A 23,592-nucleotide genomic window follows, 5' to 3' on the forward strand; every position below is an offset into this window, starting at 1 on the left:
AACAAAATGTTTAAAAGTGGATAGTTAGCACTCAGATATACCCAGGTAAAGGTTCAAATCATTCTGAGGGCCATTTTGCTACTTACAAGGAGGTGTATAAAGAGGATGATTGATGTAATAAGCAAGCCAAGCTGCAAATCCCCAGTAATAGAAGCAGTTCTGAAAAATAAGTAATTTTTCTGTTTTAATTTTTATAATAAAGATATCAACTGTCCTCTGTATGAAGGGAAAACAGTAGAGTTATCTAGACTAGTGATTACCAAAAGAAATTGTGATAATGATCACTTGGGGGCAGATTGCAAGTTGCAAATAATGCAACAAAAATGACAACATAACAAGTTTGGTAGAGTGGGAGGGAAAGAACAGGAAAAGACAACAGTAAATAAGCAGGAAGTGTTGCTCTTGGAGTGAGATTTTTTTCCCCTTTAGAGCAGAGAGTGAACCGGCTGTTTGGTCTAGAAATTGCTTTTGAAAATGTGGCCCAAAGAGTTAAAGCTAAAGGAGCGTTTTATCTGGGAATCTATTCTGTTTCACTGCGCACAGATCAGAGATGCCGAGCCATAAGGACCAAATGCTAGGGGAGACAGCAGGGCCGCCCGGGGGGGGGCAAGTGGGGCAATTTGCCCCAGGCCCCGGGATCCGCAGGGGCCCCCCACGAGAGGTTTTCGGGGCCCCTGGAGCGGGGTCCTTCACTCGCTCCGGGGGCCCCGGAAAACTCTCACGGGGCCCGGGCCCCCAGAGCTTCTTCCGTTCCGGGTCTTCGGCGGCAAGGGGGTCCTTCCACTCCGGGTCCCGCCGCTGAGGTGCCGGGTCTTCGGCGGCAATTCAGCGCCCAGGCCCCCTGAATCCTCTGGGCGGCCCTGGAAGACAGGACTTGTTTTGCCACTAATAGAAACATCATGGGTTCTAAATGGTGAACTATGATCAACCTCCCTCTAACCTCTTCCTTTCCCTCCCCATTCAAGCATGCTTTAATCCTCCTCCCTATCTTAAACACCTACCTTTGACCAGGGGCAGCAGGTTTGTAGAAATTTTGGTGGTGCCCAGAATGCCTAGAGCCCCTCCCCCCAAACTCTGCCCGCCACCTGCTTAAGGCTCTGGGAGGGAGTTTGGGGGCGGGATGGGGGGTGTGGGAAAGGGCTGCAGGCTCCGGGAGGGAGTTTGGGGGCAAGAGGGGGTGTGTGGGAAGGGGGAGGAGGTGCAAGCTCTGGGAGGGAGTTTGGCAGAGGGGGTGCAGGCTCTGGGAGGGAGGTTTGAGGCTGGAGGGGAGGGATGTGGAAAAGGGGTGGGGGTGCAGGCTCTGGGAGGGAGTTTGGGGGCAGGAAGGGGTGTGTGGGGAGGGGGTGAGGAGGGAGGAGGTGCAGGGTCTGGGAGGAAGGTTTGAGGCTGGAGGGGGGGATGTGGGAAAGGGGTGGGGATGCAGGCTCTGGGAGGGGCTGGGGGTGCTGCACTTACCTGGAGGTCCTAGGCAGGGCGGGCCGGGGGGCCTCTGCGCGCTGCTATCCCCAGGCACTGCCCCTGCAGCTTCCTATTGGCTGCAGGGGCGCTTGGGGCGGGAGCAGCATGCGTAGACACAGACCCACCACTCCCAGGGGCCGCAGGGAGGGGCCAGCAGCCACATGGAGCGAGCAGGCAGGAAGCCGCTCAGCTCCGCTGTGCTGCTGGTAGCGAGTGGGGGCCCTGGGCCATTTTAAATGGCCCGGAGGATGCAGGTGGTGTGTGTGCCCGGGAGCGGAAGGTGGGGCCGAGGCCTGTGGTGAGCTCATCATCTTCCTTCCCTCACTCTTCCCCTATAACCGGGGTGTCACCTCTGACTTGGCTCTCTCGCAGGATGCACATATTCAGGACATTTCTAAATCCTTTCACTTTTTCTTACACACTCCAAAATCCAGCCTTTGCTCCCTGCCCACAGCCAAAACTCATCCAAGCCCTCATCGCTTCATGTCTTGACTACTACAAGCTCCTCTTTCCTGGCTTGGACTACTGCAGCCTTACTCCCAAGTTTATTTTAAGATTCAGAATGCTGCCATTGTTAAGATCATCTTGGCTCTATATCCTTCATCTAAACCCAATCATAAAAGTAAACTACAATAACATACATAATTGTATTCCCATTCCCTATCCTTTAGCTGTTTGTGTCTTTAAACTGTAAGCCCCTCTGGGCAGGGCTTGTATCTTTTCTATGTTTGTACCAAATCCAGGACAATGGGGTCCCAATCCTCATAGGGGCTTTTGGGAGTTACCATAATAAAAATATTTACAAATGATACAATATAAAACATATAGGAACACAGCCAAGCTGAGGTCATATCACTCATGTTAACAATTCTGTTTATCTTTTATAAAAATGTAGTAACTAAACTTTGAACTGAGTTCCAAATTTACAATAGTAGAACTCAAATGTGAACTTCCATGTTCTATTCTAAATTAAGCATTCATAGTTCAGAATATAGACCCCAACATTTTACTGAAGGTCAATAAATTACGAAGAAAATGTGAGCTTGGCTGCAATTTTTTTATTCCCACAGTTGTCCTAGAGGCATGGCAGGTATTACTTTCAAATCAGAGTCTTTGTTTGCATATGTGATATACTGGTTTAGTGCATGTTCATGTCTTCCTGAAGTGACTGGCTCCCTCAAGGATAGGAGCCTGACACTATAGAACAGCTAGAGTTATTTCTTTTCGCTAACGTGGCAAGAGATTGTGCTGTTCACTGAAATTTCCAAATTCAATCCCCGCTGCCAGCAATGATGTCTGTATATATGCAGTCCTGGCTCCGTCCACATAGCTCTAGCTTTTATTTAATTAGAAAATCATGGTTTTAAATTCTGACACCAGGAAAATAATGGTTTAAATCAAAAGTAAAAATGTTTTAGGATATTCAAAATCCCAGGGCCAAATTCTCCACTGGCATAAGACCACTGAAGTTGATGGAGTTATACCACAGGAGAATCTGGTTCCTAGTTTTGTTTATTTCCAGAGATTTCACAAAATCAAACACACCAATGAGTTTTACTAGGGGTCTGGTACACTTTCCACTTAAGTCAACAGGGGTATGTACATACAATCTGCTGAGTCAACTAAAAAACCCAAACTGTTTTCACTAATTAGCACAATGGCTTAAAAATGGACTTCCCAAATAGACTTTTTATATGTTTAATGTTTTTAATTGTATAGAACAGCAATAAAAAATTAAAAACATCAATAAAAAAGCATGAAAAATGAACATTTTAAAAATACAAAATCCTACCCTCATGCAACATGAAGCCTGATTCTGAATGGTGATGAATATTGTTAAACTGCATGATATTTTACCGTTGGCATTAACTGTTTGTTGTTTTATACAATTTAACCTTATGAGTTACAGATTTAAGGAATTATGCCACCATTCTGAAAATCTAGCCATTCAGTCCAAAATCGATGCAAATTTAACCTAAGCAGCAGTGAGGTGGAGGGGGATGGGTGGTAAGACTTATAGCTCTTTTTATATCCAAAATATAGTTTTTTCCAATGATTTGCAGTAGCCAAAGCCTCCTCTAAGAAACTGTGGCTCACATTTTTACCTACTACCATTCCAAGATGTTCCCAGTTGGACTTGCTAGAGCCCAAAGGTAAACTCTCCTATGTGGTGGTGGCATTAGAGACCCTGTCAGGAAACTGCTCTGACCTGCTGATTGAGAAAGATGTTAGCTACAAAACTGAACCCAAGCTGTAAAGAAAAAGCAGAGGCTGATGTGTGCAGGAAGATTTAGAGGAGAGGCCATCCTGACTTTAAGAAGAGAGAGACTGAGTGAGTAGACATAGGGACTGAGTGAGTAGACATAGTGGGTGATTGTGGTGGAGATAAGACTTTGTGAAAAAGAGGAGGAAACTGGAGCACTGGGGCCAGGGAAGAAAGGAAGAGCACAAGAATCAAGGTGCTCTCACTATGAGGCAGTCAGTTAATGGAAAACACAGCTCCGCCGAGTAGTCATTCTAAAGTAACCAGATTGTTATGGGTTTCAAATGCAGCACAATCTGCTTAGTCTAAAAGTCTCTCTTTAAAAATGAACGAGAATGGTAACTCCTACACCTTACATGAGCTTTTCTCTGGCTGCCAAGCCATCAATGGAAGGCAAATCCATGGCCAGCTGAAAGTCCAGGTCTTCTAGAAAGACTTATTTTTCATATAGAGGAGAGTTATGTTACTTGGGCTCTGCTTATTAAATGTAGAGAGCTAGAGTAACAAGATGGCCATTATCTACAGCTATATGGTGAAACAGCATTTCTGGCAGTAATACACAACCTCTTTGGGCATCTGAAATCAGAATCTTAGCATCTGCAAACCAGACTTGCTGAATGTAGTATATCTGACAATGTGGTTCTTTTAGCCGATGGTGTGAGAGGTAATAAAAATCTCACATGCTCCAAGGGTTGTGGTTGCCTTCACAGCTTTGTGATGAATGTCAGTATCATTTTTCCTAGAATTGTTTCTATTGCAGTAGAGCCAAGAGGCCTCAATCAAGAGTGAGGCTCCATTGTGCAAGGCACTGTACAAACACATAAAGAGACAGTCCCTACCACAGGTTTACAGACCAGACAGACAAATGGTGGACCAAAGAAAGCATCTGTTACAGATAATGGAACTGAGGTGCAGAGGTTAAGTGACTTTCACAAAGTTATTCAGAAAACCTGCAGCAGAACCAGACTCAGATATTTGTGTACCAGTCCAGCACCCGAACCACAAGACCATCCTTTCTCACTGTTCATTACTGTATTATAGTATCATCCAAAACACACCAGATGAGGTACAGACTAATGGGAAAAGTCTCTGCCCTGAAGGGCTCAGACTGTTAAAATGGAATCTTACAATGAAACCCTCCCCTAAATTTGGGATTTGCCATGAGCTGAGTTGTATATGCCTATGGCTTTTAGTGCTGAAAAAAAATCCCATGTTTCTTCTAAAGCAATGGTTCTCAACCAGGGGTCTGGGGCCCCCTGGGGGACTGCGAGCAGGTTTCATGGGGGTCACCAAACAGGGCCAGCATTAGACTCACTGGGGCTCAGGATAGAAAGCTGAAGCCCTGCCACATGGGGCTGAAGCCTAGGGCCCTGAGCCCCGCCACCCGGGCCTGAAGCCAAAACTTGAGCAATGTAACTTCACGGGAGCCCCTGTGGCATGGGGCCCCAGGCAAGTGCCCTCCTTGCTACCCCCTAACACCGGCCCTGGCTTTTATATGCAGAAAATCAGTTATTGTGGCATAGGTGGGCCGTGGAGTTTTTATAGCTTGTTGCGGGGGCCTCAGAAAGAAAAAGGTTGAGAACCCCTGTTCTAAAGCATCATCTAAACATTGGGATCTGATCCCAACAATAAATGCTGTAATTAATGTGACCATCCAAAGTACACATACAAAGTGCAAGGGAGGTCTCCAGGCGAAGGAGGAGCAAATACAGGACCCTTGGGGTAAGTGACTGTCTGTAGTGTGTGTTTGTTTGTGTTTGGGGGTTACTTGCTGTGTGCTGAGTTTGTGTTTGTCAGTCTGTTTGTTTGTTTGTTTTGTTTGAAGGACCGTGTGCTGTGGCTGGCAGTTGGAAGATGTGAGCTTCGAAGGAAGGTCTGAAATCTAGAAGCCTCTGGTAATTGGCTGAGCCTTAATCAGGGGGCAGGGCATTCACACAGGCCAGGGCTTTATAAAGCAGTGCACAAGCGACCAGGGGCTGCTCACACGGAGTTTCGCAAGGGAGTTTAGAAGGGGAGTGGGAAGGGAGTGAGGGTCCCTTGCCGGTTCTATCTGTTTCCCTTTATTCCCCTTAAAACCTATAAACCAAACTACCTTCGAGACTTCTTGCTTTAAACAACCCTTTCATTAACTAGGAGACAATGCAGGCAGAAGCCCAGCTGCAGAGTGAGGGCTATCCAGTTTATTGCACTGGGTGCAGCATGTATGATTACCTGCCCTGTGGGTGGGTGGCGTATGTGTGCATTCGGTGCAAGGAGCTCCTGGCCCTCAGAGACCATGTACGGACTTTGGAGGCCAGGGTGGCGGAACTGGAGGAGCTAAGAGAGGCAGAGAGGTATGTTGATGAGGCTTTCCAGGACACTGTAGAGGAGGATGAAAGGCCCAGGGAAGCAGAGCAGTCAACGGGAGCAGAGGGAAACCTTCCCAGAGTTGGGACTCTCCTTCCAGATGATGTTGGGGTTCCCTCTCGCACTGAGATTACCTCTCCGGAGGAGGGAACTCCAGTCACTAGGAAAAGGCAGGTGTTAGTAATGGGAGATTCGATCATTAGAAACGTAGATAGCTGGGTTTGTGATGACCGGGAGAACCGTATGGTGACTTGCCTGCCTGGTGCGAAGGTTGCGGATCTCTCGAGTTATCTAGACAGACTTATGTGTAGTGCTGGGGAGGAGCCGGTGGTCGTGGTACATGTAGGTACCAATGACATAGGGAAGGGTAGGAGAGATGTCCTGGAGGCCAAATTTAGGCTGCTATGGAAGAGACTGAAATCCAGGCCCTCTATGGTGGCATTCTCAGAAATGCTCCCAGTTCCACGCGCAGGGCCAGGTAGGCAGGCAGAGCTTCAGAGTCTCAATGCGTGGATGAGACGATGGTGTAGAGAGGAGGGGTTTACATTCATTAGGAACTGGGGAAATTTTTGGGATGGGGGGAGCCTATACAGGAGAGATGGGCTCCACCTAAACCAAAGTGGAACCAGACTGCTGGCACTAAACATTAAAAAGGTTGTAGAGCAGTTTTTAAACTAGGAGATGGGGGAAAGCCGACTGCTGCAGAGGAACATGTGGATCAGACAGAGACTTCTCTTAGGGGAGAGTCTAATGATAGAGAATCTCCAGGTTATAGTCAGGAGCAGAGGATGGAGGAGGATAATGTAAGGGCCAGAACAGATGATAAACATTCACATAAAAAAGAATCTGACACATCAGAAAAGGGAAGACAAATAAACAGTGACAAGTTTTTAAAGTGCTTGTACACAAATGCTAGAAGTCTAAATAATAAGATGGGTGAACTAGAGTGCCTTGTGATAAAGGAGGATATTGATATAATAGGCATCACAGAAACCTGGTGGACTGAGAGCAATCAATGGGACACAATCATTCCAGGGTACAAAAATATATCGGAAGGACAGAACAGGTCGTGCGGGGGGGAGGGTGGCACTATATGTGAAAGAAAATGTAGAATCAAATGAATTAAAAATCTTAAGTGAATCCACATGTTCCATAGAATCTCTATGGATAGAAATTTCATGCTCTAATAAGAATATAACATTAGGGATCTATTATCAACCACCTGACCAGGACAGTGATAGTGATGATGAAATGCTAAGGGAAATTAGAGAGGCTACCAAAATTAAGAACTCAATAATAGTGGGGGATTTCAATTATCCCCATATTGACTGGGAACATTTCACTTCAGGACGAAATGCAGAGATAAAATTTCTCGATACTTTAAATGACTGCTTCATGGAGCAGCTGGTACAGGAACCCACAAGGGGAGAGGCAACTCTAGATTTAGTCCTGAGTGGAGAGCAGGAGCTGGTCCAAGATGTAACTATAACAGGACCGCTTGGAAATAGTGACCACAATACAATAGCATTCAACATCCCTGTGGTGGGAAGAACATCTCAACAGACCAACTCTGTGGCATTTAATTTCAAAAGGGGGAACTATGCAAAAATGAGGGGTTTGTTAAACAGAAGTTAAAAAGTACTGTGACTAAAGTGAAATCCCTGCAAGCTGCATGGGCGCTTTTTAAAGACACCATAATAGAGGCCCAACTTCAATGTATACCCCAAATTAAGAAACACAGTAAAAGAACTAAAAAAGAGCCACCGTGGCTTAACAACCATGTAAAAGAAGCAGTGAGAGATAAAAAGACTTCCTTTAAAAAGTGGAAGTCAAATCCTAGTGAGGCAAATAGAAAGGAGCATAAACACTGCCAAACTGTGCAAGAATGTAATAAGAAAAGCCAAAGAGGAGATTGAAGAACGGCTAGCCAAAAACTCCAAAGGTGGTGGTAAAATGTTTTTTAAGTACATCAGAAGCAGGAAGCCTGCTAAACAACCAGTGGGGCCCCTTGATGATCGAGATACAAAAGGAGCGCTTAAAGACGATAAAGTCATTGCGGAGAATCTAAATGGATTCTTTGCTTCAGTCTTCACGGCTGAGGATGTTAGGGAGATTTCCAAACCTGAGCCAGCTTTTGTAGGTGACAAATCTGAGGAACTGTCACGGATTGAAGTGTCACGAGAGGAGGTTTTGGAATTAATTGATAAACTTAACATTAACAAGTCACCGGGACCAGATGGCATTCACCCAAGAGTTCTGAAAGAACTCAAATGTGAAGTTGCAGAACTATTAACGAAGGTTTGTAACCTGTCCTTTAAATCGGCTTCTGTACCCAATGACTGGAAGTTAGCTAATGTAACGCCAATATTTAAAAAGGGCTCTAGAGGTGATCCCGGCGATTACAGACCGGTAAGTCCAACGTCGGTACCAGGCAAATTAGTCGAAACAATAGTTAAGAATAAAATTGTCAGACACATAGAAAAACATAAACTGTTGAGCAATAGTCAACATGGTTTCTGTAAAGGGAAATCGTGTCTTACTAATCTATTAGAGTTCTTTGAAGGGGTCAACAAACATGTGGACAAGGGGGATCCAGTGGACATAGTGTACTTAGATTTCCAGAAAGCCTTTGATAAGGTCCCTCACCAAAGACTCTTATGTAAATTAAGCTGTCATGGGATAAAAGGGAAGGTCCTTTCATGGATTGAGAACAGGTTAAAAGATAGGGAACAAAGGGTAGGAATTAATGGTAAATTCTCAGAATCGAGAGGGGTAACTAGTGGTGTTCCCCAAGGGTCAGTCCTAGGACCGATCCTATTCAACTTATTCATAAATGATCTGGAGAAAGGGATAAACAGTGAGGTGGCAAAGTTTGCAGATGATACTAAACTGCTCAAGATAGTTAAGACCAAAGCAGACTGTGAAGAACTTCAAAAAGATCTCACAAAACTAAGTGATTGGGCAACAAAATGGCAAATGAAATTTAATGTGGATAAATGTAAAGTAATGCACATTGGAAAAATAACCCCAACTATACATACAATATGATGGGGGCTAATTTAGCTACAACAAGTCAGGAAAAAGATCTTGGAGTCATCGTGGATAGTTCTCTGAAGATGTCCATGCAGTGTGCAGAGGCGGTCAAAAAAGCAAACAGGATGTTAGGAATAATGAAAAAAGGGATAGAGAATATGATGGAGAATATCTTATTGCCCTTATATAAATCCATGGTACGCCCACATCTCGAATATTGCGTACAGATGTGGTCTCCTCATCTCAAAAAAGATATACTGGCACTAGAAAAGGTTCAGAAAAGGGCAACTAAAATGATTAGGGGTTTGGAACGGGTCCCATATGAGGAGAGATTAAAGAGGCTAGGACTCTTCAGCTTGGAAAAGAGGAGACTAAAGGGGGATATGATAGAGGTATATAAAATCATGAGTGATATGGAAAAAGTGGATAAGGAAAAGTTATTTACTTATTCCCATAATACAAGAACTAGGGGTCACCAAATGAAATTAATAGGCAGCAGGTTTAAAACAAATAAAAGGAAGTTCTTCTTCACGCAGCGCACAGTCAACTTGTGGAACTCCTTACCTGAGGAAGTTGTGAAGGCTAGGACTATAATAGCGTTTAAAAGAGAACTGGATAAATTCATGGTGGTTAAGTCCATTAATGGCTATTAGCCAGGATGGGTAAGGAATGGTGTCCCTAGCCTCTGTTTGTCAGGGGGTGGAGATGGATGGCAGGAGAGAGATCACTTGATCATTGCCTGTTAGGTTCACTCCCTCTGGGGCATCTGGCATTGGCCACTGTCGGTAGACAGGATACTGGGCTAGATGGACCTTTGGTCTGACCCGGTACGGCCATTCTTATGTACACGATTTTCTTCAAAAACCTACTTCAGTTTTAAGGAAAGACTCCTAAAGTAAGTGGGATTTGCCACTGCTGAAATCAATCAGTCATATCAAAACTGGCAGTATACAACTCATTCTTCATACACAGACTCCCAGCAGATGACACCGCTTAGGAGGGCCTAACAAAGTAACACAACCTTTCAAGAGTATATGTAGTGCTAGCAAAAGGAGCCTTGTTTATACCGTGGAATGTTTTTACTTGATTCCCACTAGGAATGAGTAGAACCTTCATGGATGGGACATGTCTGTTTCCATTTTAATTACGTCTGTATCCTTTCTTCAAAAAAAGAATTTGCTCATACCCTCCATGTCCCAGAGAGCACAATGAAGCATTGAAAGAGCCCAAATGACCCTACTGCCATGTATATGAAACAAAGGTGAAGGGTCTCCCAGCCAATACGATGGATGGAAACCCTCCTCCCTCTCAGAAATGTCCAATCCCATCCCCTCTAAGTCATGCTTACAAGGAACTTGATTGTCTCATTAAATTAAGATTATTGACGTCTCCTAGAGGACAAACAAACAGCCCCTATATGAACAATGATGTATCTAAAATAGGAGGCCTTTTCTACCACCTATATTTGGGTACTGGAGAAAAATGTGTAGTCAGACTAGGTAAAAAGATATGTACATATATAATACATATTATTAAACCATATTTCTGGCTCCAAAGTTAAGGCTGAGCTGAGCTTTCCTTTTAGAGTGGAGTCTAACAATTTGTCTCTTAATTAGGAATAAAAAAAAAAAAGCTGGGCCTAATATAAAATCATACACACCATGATAGGGGAGTGATGGAATTTTAGTGAAAGTTACACAGAGTTGTTTGGAAGTTCTAAGGTGTTTAAAATTGCCCCATTTTGAAGTGTGGGGGAGTGTCTGACATTTCTTTGCTCCTGCTATCTCACAAATGGTTTCTTGGTGATCCAAATTTTCCATATAATTAAATGTCCTTGAAAATCTGTACACCCACTCCCTTCTCCTCCCACAAAGTGAAAGTAATAAGGCAGATCCTCAAAGGGGGTTAGACACCTAAATACAGGGCCGGCGCAACCCATTAGGCGACCTAGGCAGTCGCCTAGGGCACTACAATTTGGGGGGCGGCGACTGCAGCGGTATTTCAGCGGCGGGACCTTCCGCCGCCTCTGTGGGGGGTGGCATTTCAGGGCGGGACCTTCCGCCGCCTAGGGCGGCAGAAGAGCTGGTGGCGCTCCTGCCTAAATACCTTTAAGGGTCTGGGTCACTGGACCTTTCATCAACTTGATCACTTAGGCCTGGTCTACACTGAGGGGAGGGGGGCAGGAAATCGATCTAAGTTACACAACTTCAGCTACGTGAATAACATAGCTGAAGTCGACGTACTTAGATCGACTTACTGCGGTGTCTTCACTACAGTGAGTCGACTGCTGCTGCTCCCCCGTCGACTCTGCCTGCACCTCTCACCGAGCTGGAGTACAGGAGTTGACGGGAGAGCGCTTGGGGATCGATTTATCACGTCTAGATGCGATAAATCGATCCCCACTGGATCGATCGCTGCCTGCCGATCCGGCCAGTAGTGAAGACATATCCTTAGTATGTTTACATCCCTTTCCCCCAATTTAAATGGGGAACTGTCTTTACAACCCAGGAAGAACTTTTGACACACATGTGGTGTCATGGAAGAAGCTCATATGGCTGAGAGAGGAAAAAAACAAAAAGGGTGTTGAGGCTGGTAAAGATAATGGGATTAGGAGTTGGTAAAACTGTTCCTGTGAAATGTTTTTCACCAAGAAATGCAGATTTGGGCTGACCAAGACTTGTTGCAAATTCATGTTGAACTTCCTAAATTGTTTCACTCAAAAATATTTTTTTAAATATATTTTAAAAAATTTGAAATGTTGGATTTTGACATTTTCAAAATGTTTCAATTAAAAATGACTTTTCATTCTGAAATTTAAATTTTATTTAAAAAAAAATGAAATGTTTCATTTGACCAGAAACATTTAAAAAAAATTTTGTTGGTGTGGTGATAAATTTGAAAAAAATTCGTTATGGGTCAACCTGATATGACTTTTTTCATCACAAATAACTCCATTAAAATCAACAGAATTACACCAGAGCAAGTGAGAGGTAAATTAGGCTCAAGTGCAGCTAAATAGATTCATAGGTTCTAGGACTGGAAGGGACCTCAAGAGGTCATGGAGTCCAATCCCCTGCCCTCATGGCAGGACCAAATACTGTCTAGACGATCCCTGATAGACATTTATCTAACCTACTCTTAAATATCTGCAGAGATGGAAATTCCACAACCTCTCTAGGCAACTTATTCCAGTGTTTAACCACCCTCACAGTTAGGAACTTTTTCTTAATGTCCAATCTAAACTTCCCTTGCTGCAGTTTAAGCCCATTGTTTCTTGTTCTATCCTTAGAGGCTAAGATGAACAAGTTTTCTCCCTCCTGCTTATGACACCCTTTTAGATACCTGAAAACTGCTATCATGTCCCCTCTGTCTTCTCTTTTCCAAACTAAACAAACCCAAATCTTTCAGCCTTCCTTCATAGGTCATGTTCTCTAGACCTTTAATCATTCTTGTTGCTCTTCTTTGGACCCTCTCCAATTTCTCCACATCTTGAAATGCGGTGCCCAGAACTGAACACAATACTCCAGTTGAGGCCTAACCAGAGCAGAGTAGAGCGGAAGAATGACTTCTCGTGTCTTGCTCACAACACACCTGTTAATGCATCCCTGAATCATGTTTGCTTTTTTTGCAACAGTATCACACTGTTGACTCATATTTAGCTTGTGGTCCACTATAACCCCTAGATCCCTTTCTGCAGTACTCCTTCCTAGACAGTCTCTTCCCATTCTGTATGTGTGAAACTGATTGTTCCTTCCTAAGTGGAGCACTTTGCACTTGTCTTTATTAAACTTCATCCTGTTTACCTCAGACCATTTCTCCAATTTGTCCAGATCATTTTGAATTATGACCCTATCCTCCAAAGCAGTTGCAATCCCTCCCAGTTTGGTATCGTCTGCAAACTTAATAAGCGTACTTTCTATGCCAATATCGAAGTCGTTGATGAAGATATTGAACAGAGCCGGTCCCAAAACAGACCCCTGCAGAACCCCACTTGTTATCCCTTTCCAGCAGGATTGGGAACCATTAATAACTACGGTTATCCAGCCAGTTATGCACCCACCTTATAGTAGCCCCATCTAAGTTGTATTTGCCTAGTTTATTGATAAGAATATCATGCGAGACCGTATCAAATGCTTTACTAAAGTCTAGGTATACCACATCCACTGCTTCTCCCTTATCCACAAGACTCGTTATCCTAGGGAGACACATAGTTATGTATGAACTTGAGGTTGAAGACAAGTATCGTGAACTTGATGTAGTGGAGAAGGGGAAGTGATTCAAAGGCACTGGTCAGAATGACTGATAAAGATAAGAATTTTAGCAGCTGTATTTTGTTTGGACTAGAGTGGTGCAATAGGGGTGTCAGACACTAGTGACAAGTGATGATTTAATGCACAGTATGAATTCACTTTAAAGGTACAGTTGTCCTGCTTTCAAACATCTAATGTTATTAATGTAAAATAGCTACCACTTGTCCAGACTAGACATTTCTAAGTGAGCTGCTAGCCTGATAGAAACCTGTGCACATCTCTGCTTAGGAAAGCAATGAAAATAAATCTGTGCAAAAAAAATTCACTGTGACTACCAGTGCCCAGCTCATGCTACTAGCTGAATATTTAGGACCCTTTTCCTACTTAGGAAGCACAAAGCTAATGCTAATCAGCTGCAGGGAGTCAGATGATCAATAGGGTAATAACAAAGATAGGACTATTGGTAGGGTGTAAAAATGAAACTAGAGCCTTCTCGTTCCCAGGTGAGACTACCACTCCCTTAAGAGGCAGATGTATTTTAAAGGAATAGTCTAAACACAAAATATTAAATACCATAAAACCGGGCTATTAGGATATGACATAATCTGCTATCCTCCAGATTCTATATAACATTGTTTTAAAATACAGTATTCTGCTGCCTCATTTTTTTTAAATATCTGTAGTTACTGCACAGCCATGCAGTCTATCATACCACTGTGCGGGCAGACAGGCAGTCAACAGAGGGAGTACAGGTGAGCCTCTGCTCCCAGAACAGAGTTGTTGCTAGGTTGTGCTCATGACAGGAAGGAAATATAGAACAGCCATGGTGCTTTATGCTACACAAGAAGCAAAGGCAAATTTATAATTGTCAAGGAGAGAAATGATTCTATGAATCTATTACAAAAAACAGATTAAAAATATTTTGAAAACCTCTAGTTATAGTAGACTGTGCCCCCTTAAAATATAACAGTGCTTCTGAAATCCTCACACCCAAGAGAGCTAGCGGGCTAAAAACGGAATGAATACTGAAGGTATTAAATCTTGAAAGAGCAATGGGAAAACTGTGACAGGAATTATAATGGCAGGGTGGTATGTAGGTTACAATGGGAAGGTTATTGTGAGATCTTGTAAAAGAATTACAGCTTTACATAATCAGAACTGCTGTGTATTACCACAAAAGCCACACCAAAACACTGTGCTAATGAAGCAGTGCAGAGAGGGGCCAGATTGTATTTACTAAAGGGCTGTGGGTAGATTTTTGTCACAATTTACCTTAATAATACTCCTCAGTGGCATAGTCCCATGGGAGAACCGATGAACAAATATTGTTTCAATCAACCTTTTGATGTAGTGGAAAGAATGGCAGATACATGCCAAGCTAGAAATAGCAAGACAAAAGCATTTAGGAATGCTACAGAAACAAGTGTGGCAAGAAATTTGGAATAAAAATATGATGCTTTCAAAAATATTGCTTGAGGCTCATAACAGAACTTACTTAACCACTGGATGTGGGCTTGATGTAAGCTTGTCATCCAGGCCATAGACAAAAGGCATGCGAAAATAAAACAGAAAATAGATGAACAATGGACCTGCATATTCTGTCAAAAATACCTGCCAAAAAAAAAAAAAAAAGAGAGAGAGAATAATTAGACTGAGCAGATCCGTGGCAGTGCTTTGTTTTTTTTGTTTTCTTTTTGTGATTAGTAAATTCCTCCACCAACCCAGAATGGAGGTGTGGTTTTGTTTTGTTTTTGTTTTTTTGCCATGACAACATTTGGAATTATAGGCTGAGATTGTTAGAAACGCATACATATAATGTGCACTTGCATTTGCAGTAACTGCATACAACTTCAGTAATTCCATGCACAGGTGACAAGTTATGTGCAATTAACATGGGAGCACATACAGTTGTGATAAATGTGCATGCAAATTATGTTTATATAACGTTAGCCTTTATTTTTCATCTCGGCATACTATAAAACTACTTTTGAAATATAGCTTTAAAAGAACGCTGGTAAAGAATTTCTCCCAAAAAAAAAAAAAAGGGTGGAGGGCTAGAAACTAGTTTCTAATGAGTGAATTTGGTTTAAAATAGAAATACTTCATATGAGCATCACTTTAATTTGACCTCAATTTTTATAATTACTTTTGCTTCCATAACTAATTAAAGTAGGTTCATGTCTGAATTATGGAGAAATAAGGGAAATGTACTATACTTAGGTAACAAAAAATCATCACTTTTTTCTGATATACTTAGAGCTACTCATATGTCCAGAAAAGTTGTTGAGGTATTAGTGATATTACGTGATATGGATATCATCATTACAATTGATGTAATTGCATCAGCACTCATCCTGGCAAAGGTTAAATTGACCGTAGATGGGAAGATATTGTTTCTTTAAACTTGCTGAAGCTAAAGCTTTTCTTAGGTTATGTCTGAATAAGATTAATGAAGGGCAGGGTGAGGAGGGTCTAGATGGTTCATAGGACAATCATATGGCAGGGTATATGCTTCTATTTACATTATAATGTTTGATATGCTGTGGTATTTCACTGTACATTGATATGAAACCATCTTGATCTTATTACCTACTCATATTGTAATTATTTGTTCTGATCATCTTACTGCATTTAGGATTACTTGGTAGGAGTCTTTTTCTAATATGGGCTCCAGTGTGATGATCTGAGGATTTATATTCAATGAAAAGTGATTTAAAATTATAGGGGGGTTTATTATTTTTGTCTTTACTATTTGTCATTAATAAGATTATATTAATTATTGTAATTAAAAATGATATGTTTTCAAATTCCTGTCTAACTTTACCTTCATGCTGTGACATTTAAATTAAAACTAAAGGACAATATGTGTATTGTGGAATTGCAGAAGGGTTTGTGCAGGGACAGTTGCCCAACTAATTTCAAAGCCACCATTTCTCTTACCACCTAGTCAATGCTATAGGCTAACGCTGCCATGATGGAACTTTTCTTTGAATTAAGAGGGCAGAACATTTGTTGTTTTCAATTTCTGTTAATGTTAGAGCTGAATGAATAACTGATTTTTCAGTTTTGTGGCTGAACCAAAAAATATGAAAAAATATTCGGGTAGTTTCAAACCAAAACTGATTTTTTGTGGTGGTCTTTCTTGACAAAATGAAAAACTAAAAAGAAAAAAAAATGTGTTTGGGTCAAATGAAACATTGTGAATGTCTATTTGAAGTGATACTTGGTTTCTAAATGAAATGTTGATTCAAAACACAAAGTTGAAATGGTTCATTATGATAGTTTCAAAGCAAACTTTTGAGTTTCAAAATTTTTGTTTTCAGTGTTTATTCAGCCAAAACTATTCACCAAAATCAATCTGAATTCATGCTGCTACTGAAATGACCAGCTGTCATTAGTGTCCCAGGACCTGAACTGCAAACATGCATGTGAGTAACTTTACTCTCATGAGCAGACCCATCGAAGTCAATAAAATTGACTGACATGAGTAAAGTCACTCATATGTCTTTGCAGGATTGATCTCCAGGACAACAAGATGAGCCTGATCTCTGACAGCCCAAGGAACAGAAGTTACATAGTCACTTAGGGCTTGTCTACACTACCGCGGTAGTTCGACGGCTGGCAATCGAACTTCCGGGTTCGATTTATCGCGTCTGGTGTGGACGCGATAATTCGAACCAGGAAGTGCTCGCCATCGACTGCGGTACTCCACGTCAGCGAGAGGAGTACCGCGGAGTCGACGGGGGAGCCTGCCTGCCGTGTGTGGACCGCGTCTGAACCGCGGTAAATTCGAACTAAGGTATGTCGACTTCAGCTACGTTATTCACGTAGCTGAAGTTGCGTACCTTAGATCGAATTGGGGTGTTAGTGTAGACCAGGCCTTAGTTCCACAGTGTCAGGCTACCATGTTGCAAGGCAATCACTGCTGCTTTTCCATGGGGTGCACTGCCAGGATTGCATGATATACTTTTATTGGGTTCTCTGGTTAAATGCTTCTTAAGATTAGAGTCACTGAAAATGAAGCTCCACTGTCTATATCTGCTGTCAGACCAGGCAGCGCATGGACATTCTAAATAAATGCAGAGAGAAAGTGATGCAAGAATTAATTAAGGAGAAGCATTAATTAAAATGTCTCAGGCTTGCAGCATAGCTCACCATAGTCCATCCTATTTGTGGCCCTAAATCTTTAAAATATAGTGTAGCGGTTGTGCCAACTGGGAGATGCTGCAGGATTTCCTCATCTCTCAAGGATTTTCCTTCTGAGAAGAAGAAGTAGTTATACACATCACAGTGAAATTAAAGTAAACTCTGGTAACATATTAACCCTAAAGAAATCTTTTAGTCTGTTTAGACCAATCTGTAGGATCCTTTGGCCTGACATATGTTTTACCAGAATCTTAGGTAAGAGGGTGCCATTTGATAAAATGAATTCAGAGTGCTTCTGTTTCCTTATATTTGAATACAAAACTATAGGAAAAAAATATAAGAGTGAATTTTCTGTGCACCCACGGAAAACCACTGAAACCAACACACCATGAATTAAATCCTCATCCCCTGCTCTGCAGTAGCCATTATTGTCATTCCACTGCTGCTGCAGAAAATGGGTAGACACTAATGGGGGTATGTCACTGCTCTCTCTGTAGGGACAGAGAATTTATATAGATCATGGACCCACTAACCAGCCCCCTTCTCATTCCTCATAGAATCATAGAATATCAGGGTTGGAAGGGACCTCAGGAGGTCATCTAGTCCAACCCCCTGCTCAAAGCAGGACCAATCCCCAACTAAATCATCCCAGCCAGAGCTTTGTCAAGCCTCACCTTAAAAACCTCTAAGGAAGAAGATTTCACCACCTCCCTCGGTAACCCATTCCAGTGCTTCACCACCCTCCTAGTGAAAAAGTTTTTCCTAATATCCAACCTAAACTTCCCCCGCTGCAACTTGAGACCATTACTCCTTGTTCTGTCATCTGCTACCACTGAGAACAGTCTAGATCCATCCTCTTTGGAACCCCCTTTCAGGTAGTTGAAAGCAGCTATCAAATCCCCTGTCATTCTTCTCTGCCACAGACTAAATAATCCCAGTTCCCTCAGCCTCTCCTCATAAATCATGTGCTCCAGCCCCCTAATCATTTTTGTTGCCCTCCGCTGGACTCTTTCCAATATTTCCACATCCTTCTTGTAGTGTGGGGCCCAAAACTGGACACAGTACTCCAGATGAGGCCTCACCAATGTCGAATAGAGGGGAATGATCACGTCCCTCGATCTGCTGGCAATGCTCCTACTTATACAGCCCAAAATGCTGTTAGCCTTCTTGGCAACAAGGGCACACTGTTGACTCATATCCAGCTGCTCGTCCACTGTAACCCCCTAGGTCCTTTTCTGCAGAACTGCTGCCTGCTCATCTCCATGAACTCCTTCATGGAGGGAAGCCATGGCATTCAAGAGGTTGCAGTGTGCCCCTACATGATCTCTTTGTGGCCTTCCACTTCAGTCCAATGGATATGTGATGGTTCCACATGGTTTTGGTATGGAGCAGACCAGGATCTCTCCCTCTCTGCATAGTAAAATGCAATTTATATTCAACTCTTTTTCACACTCTTTTGTTTAACTGACATCTTTCCATTCCGGAGGTTTGGCCTATCAGACACATGCCTGCTTTGGGCTAGTGGCAGTGGCACCCAAGTTCCTGCATTTAGGGGAATCCCCATAGTTCCAGCTGTCACCCAGTGACAATTTTCCTAGCATAAGCCACTGGATAGGGCCTGATAACGTAAATACTTGTGGAAGGAAACAAGCTGCTCAAGCACATATTTTCCCATGGACGGATCCCAAAAAATATGTTAATCTTTACTAGCATAATCATTTAAAGGGATTGTGTAAATAACTGTGTGCTTAATAGCAGAAAAAGAAGGTGCTACATTTTATTTGAATAACTATGGAGAATTAACATGTTTTTTCAGTTACGCTTTCCCTTGTGCACCAATGCCATGCAACAAGAGTTTTCTACCAGAAATACCTGTGACTAAATTAACTGAATCAGCCACTTGGCACCAGCTAAATCTGTAGATCCTATATTCCCATTAATTCATTTTGCATTAGCTTATCACATGAGAAAACTGTAATGTCCAACTGAGATAAAAAGAAGTTAATGTGAATTAATAGCACTAGCACATAACCCTTCAGACTTTTCACAGATGAGCATCACTTTGGGGTCCATCTCATTGCAGTTAGCTGCAGGTAACATATAGATTACATGCTGTTTCCATTGAAGGACAAGTGCTCAGCAGTTGAAAACTAATTAAAACAATGTGCAAACTCCCAAGTTAACTAAACAGTGGGTATTGGTACCAGACCCATGTATGGGATTCTGAGCAATAATGTTCAAAGAATTCAGTTTGTGGTGGGCTCCTTTTTGTAAAGTCATAATGTTAACTAGTTCAGCAAAACTCCCACTTATAGCAGATAATACCAGCAGAGAGGGCAGGATGTGGCACCCCTCTATGCAAGCACTGTGTTCATAGCCTTATTACTCTAGACCTGAATGGTACTTACTGGGGTCAAGTCTTATTGACTGCCTTGCTGGATACCACTGGGGATCTACAAGACAAATTAGAAAACATAAAATTATCCATAGTATTTGCTTTTGGATTATCCACTGTTATAATGACTGCAACCGAACGAGAGAGAGGCTTTCGGTTGGAGATTTTTATGACTTCTTGTTTTATTGTTTATTATAAAAATCAACAAAAAGTTACAGATCAAAGCACAGATTTGCATAAATTAGGAGATAGCTAATGAAAAATTATTTTAAATCTCAGCTACATTAGTGGTCAGTTGCTGATTACTTGCGTTAATGTGTGTATATCATATGCTCCATCAAACTATATAATTTTAAATTAAATAATTATGTACTGGATATTCTGATGTGATTTGTACCCTTAGTATGTTTCTTTGAAAATATTATACTTACATGATTTATGGAACATCAATCTGATGTCACTAATCGTGGCATGTGGTTCCACCTAGGCAACAAAAATACTGTTCATGTAAGACATTTGTATTGGAAAATGATCAGTAGATTCAAAAAATGTGCAGGTGGAAATGTGATTTTTCAAGTTGACACATTCCTTTAACTTTCCGAAACATGGCCAAAAAATTCTATGTCTAGTATGGACAGCTCAAGCCACTGGTAATAGGAAAAGGGAGTATTTAATCTCTAGCTCATATTGCAAATCCATCCATGTTAATAATGACCAAAGTTATTACAACATGATGATAGTTTGGAGGCTTATGTGAAATCTCTCCAGGGTCACATCACAACTGGTACTAACTGGCACCCTTGTTGGCCCCCTCAGCTGAGAGGTTGAATGCGAATGAAGATGGAAGTGCTCCCTGCACTCTGGTCCTTCCAGAAGAGGGTTGAGGGATTTTGTAAGGCGGCGTGGGCAAGTTTGCCCTGCCGCTGCCTAGGCTGTTGTCTCCAGTGGAGGAGGAAGGGCTTTCTAGCTCCTTTCACAAGCACTCCATTTACTTAAAGAAAATTAAAAACTTCTAAATACTGTCACTGCCATTTTAACAATATTATCATTTACCTTATCCAGAAAGCACAGCTGTTGCTTTGTCTTCCAATCGAGGATTTCCACCTGATAGAGAACAAAATGACAACTCTAATTGTTTGCTGGCTGATTAATCTCTCAGCTCTTGGGGCATTCTTTAGAAATATGATCATTGCAAAGGATGAAGCACCACCTTTTTCCAGTCTACTGACTGTGCTAGTATAACTATTTCTGATATAACCAAGAGGCAGCTTTGATCAGGACCAACTGCAGGTCTTTAAATCTCTAAGTGCAGCTGTACTCTGGAGAAATAGCACTTCCTACCAAACAGATCTTCTCCCTGTGTGCAGTCAGAGCCAAAGTGCTTACTGTGTTGACCAAAATAGGTTTTTGGTTTTTTTTTACACTTGTGACGTTCCCCCCTGGTGTTATCTGGACCGGTGATCTGCTAGGTCACTCCAATCCTTGACTCTGGGAGCCAGCCTTACCCTGCTCTGCTGTAGAACCCCCACTCCTGGGCTGTTCACACACAGCCTCTGGCATGTAAGCTGCTCCTTGGATTGTGCAACCGAATGACTCTAGCCAGTATCTCCGGTCCCAAACACAAGCCACAACCTCAGTCTTGCAGTGTCCAGTTATGCCCGTTGGACGCTGCAAGCTTATATGAGTTCGTCAATTTAACAAAGAAATTGATAGGTACCAGGCTTGTTATCCCAAGGGGAGTCTCTGACATGCTTCAAACCAAACTCACTGCTTCAGGTAGAACAAACAAACAGATTTATTAACTATAAAGATAGATTTTAAGTGATTATAAGTCAAAACATAAGTCAGATTTGGTCAAATGAAATAAAAGCAAAACACATTCTAAGCTGATCTTAACACTTTCAATGCCCTTACAAACTTAGATGCTTCTCACCACGGGCTGGCTGCTTGCTCTTCAGCCAGGCTCTCCCCTATGATCAGCGCTTCAGTCACTTGGTGTGGTGTGTGTAGATGTAGGTGGAAGAGAGAGAAAGAGCATGGCAAACGTCTCTCCCTTTTATCATGTTCTTTCTTCCCTCTTGGCTTCGCCCCCCACCCCCTTCAGAGTCAGGTGAGCATTACCTCATCACAGACCCAAACTGACCAAAGGAAGGGGGGTGACTCACTCGAGAGTCGAACAGATCCTTTTGTTGTTGCCTAGGCCAGCGTCCTTTGTTCCTGTGAGGCTGGGCTGGGTTTGTCCCATACATACCTTGATGAGATGTGAACTGCCCCTCTGCTCTTAGAGAGTTTTTGCCTGGGCTTACTTTAAGCCATGAGGATACATTTTCAGCCTCATAAGTATATACACCTCTACCCTGATATAACGTGACCCGATATAACACGAATTCAGATAGAACGCGGTAAAGCAGTGCTCCGGGGGGGCGGGGCTGCGCACTCCAGTGGATCAAAGTAAGTTCGACATAACGCGGTTTCACCTATAACACGGTATGATTTTTTGGCTCCCGAGGACAGCGTTATATCGAGTTAGAGGTGTACATGAAATTATAATCTATGACCATACTATAACATCACTATAACAACCATGCTCAGTGCATCATGAGACTTCCGAAGACACCCAACATGACAAACTTTGCATTAGATACCACACAATCATATTATAAGGATGAACATCGTTTTGTAGGGTGTTCCCACGAGGTACAGAATGTCACAACACTTTTTAGTACAATAGAGACAACATAGCTATGGGATAGCAAGCTAGATTTCCATCAAGTTTCACAGGTGTAACTGAGGGAAGAATTTGTCCTGCCAAAGTTTTATTACTGTTGCAAAAGTCAGACACAGCTTGGCATAGACAGAAAAATCATAATTTTTACTTGTAAATAGAGCACATTGATCTATAAGTCATTGAGTGATAATAAACATAGAATTCCTCAATGCCACAAAGTCACTTTCAGAGTATAACTACACTTTAGGTCAAAAGAAACATACCTATTACTATAGAACTCATTTACAATGGTACACTTGGAAATTGTTTAACTAAAATAAGCTAACATGTCTAGCAGAAACCAACATAGATCTTGCGCTGTAATAGATCTCTTCATGTACAAATACAGATGTACTATTGCTTACCTGGGCAATATCAAAGCATTTAAATATCAATATTTATTTCATTTAATTCTGATGTTAAACATATACCCGACTTCTTTAATCTCTGATATATTAGCTTGCTGATGGCCTCTTAGGATCTCTGATTTCTTAGACACCTCTTTGCTGTTCATTGAATGCTATTGTAATACACCTCTACCCCAATATAACGTGACTCGATATAACACGAATTCAGATATAACGCGGTAAAGCAGTGCTCCGGGGAGGCGGGGCTGCACACTCTGGCAGATCAAAGCAAATTCGATATAATGCGGTTTCACCTATAACACAGTAAGATGTTTTTGGCTCCCGAGGACAGCGTTATATCGGGGTAGAGGTGTACATTCAACCTTTAAAATTCCATATGTGACACACCCAACATTAATATCTGTTTATTTTAAAGGTGTCATGTCAGTCCTGAAAATAACGTAGGGCCCAAACTTCCATGGTAGTCTCCATGGAGTAATTCCAGGTGAATAGTCCTGTGAGCAGAACCCTCAAGTGAATAAAGATTTGTAGGCTCAGACGCCAAAATTAAGTTTACCCATTATATC

The 23,592-nt window shown here is 42.2% G+C and overlaps 1 protein-coding gene across 1 annotated transcript in view; it reads right to left on the reverse strand.

Annotated features, from left to right (window-relative positions):
• Positions 1–23,592, reverse strand: part of LOC113407357 (very-long-chain enoyl-CoA reductase-like) — a 79,081-nt gene that overhangs the window by 3,477 nt on the left and 52,012 nt on the right. Inside the window, exons 2-8 of the mRNA XM_029912382.1 lie at positions 20,945–20,995; positions 20,323–20,374; positions 19,905–19,949; positions 17,506–17,609; positions 14,846–14,961; positions 14,623–14,728; positions 87–159 (exon numbers count right to left, since the gene is read on the reverse strand). Of these exons, the coding sequence (XP_029768242.1) occupies positions 87–159; positions 14,623–14,728; positions 14,846–14,961; positions 17,506–17,609; positions 19,905–19,949; positions 20,323–20,374; positions 20,945–20,995 (547 nt within the window). The remainder of the gene's footprint in view (positions 1–86; positions 160–14,622; positions 14,729–14,845; positions 14,962–17,505; positions 17,610–19,904; positions 19,950–20,322; positions 20,375–20,944; positions 20,996–23,592) is intronic.

The sequence above is a fragment of the Terrapene carolina genome, unplaced genomic scaffold (genome assembly GCF_002925995.2).
Source record: "Terrapene carolina triunguis isolate 2854851 unplaced genomic scaffold, T_m_triunguis-2.0 Scaffold211, whole genome shotgun sequence".
Classification (NCBI taxonomy): Eukaryota; Metazoa; Chordata; order Testudines; family Emydidae; genus Terrapene; species Terrapene triunguis.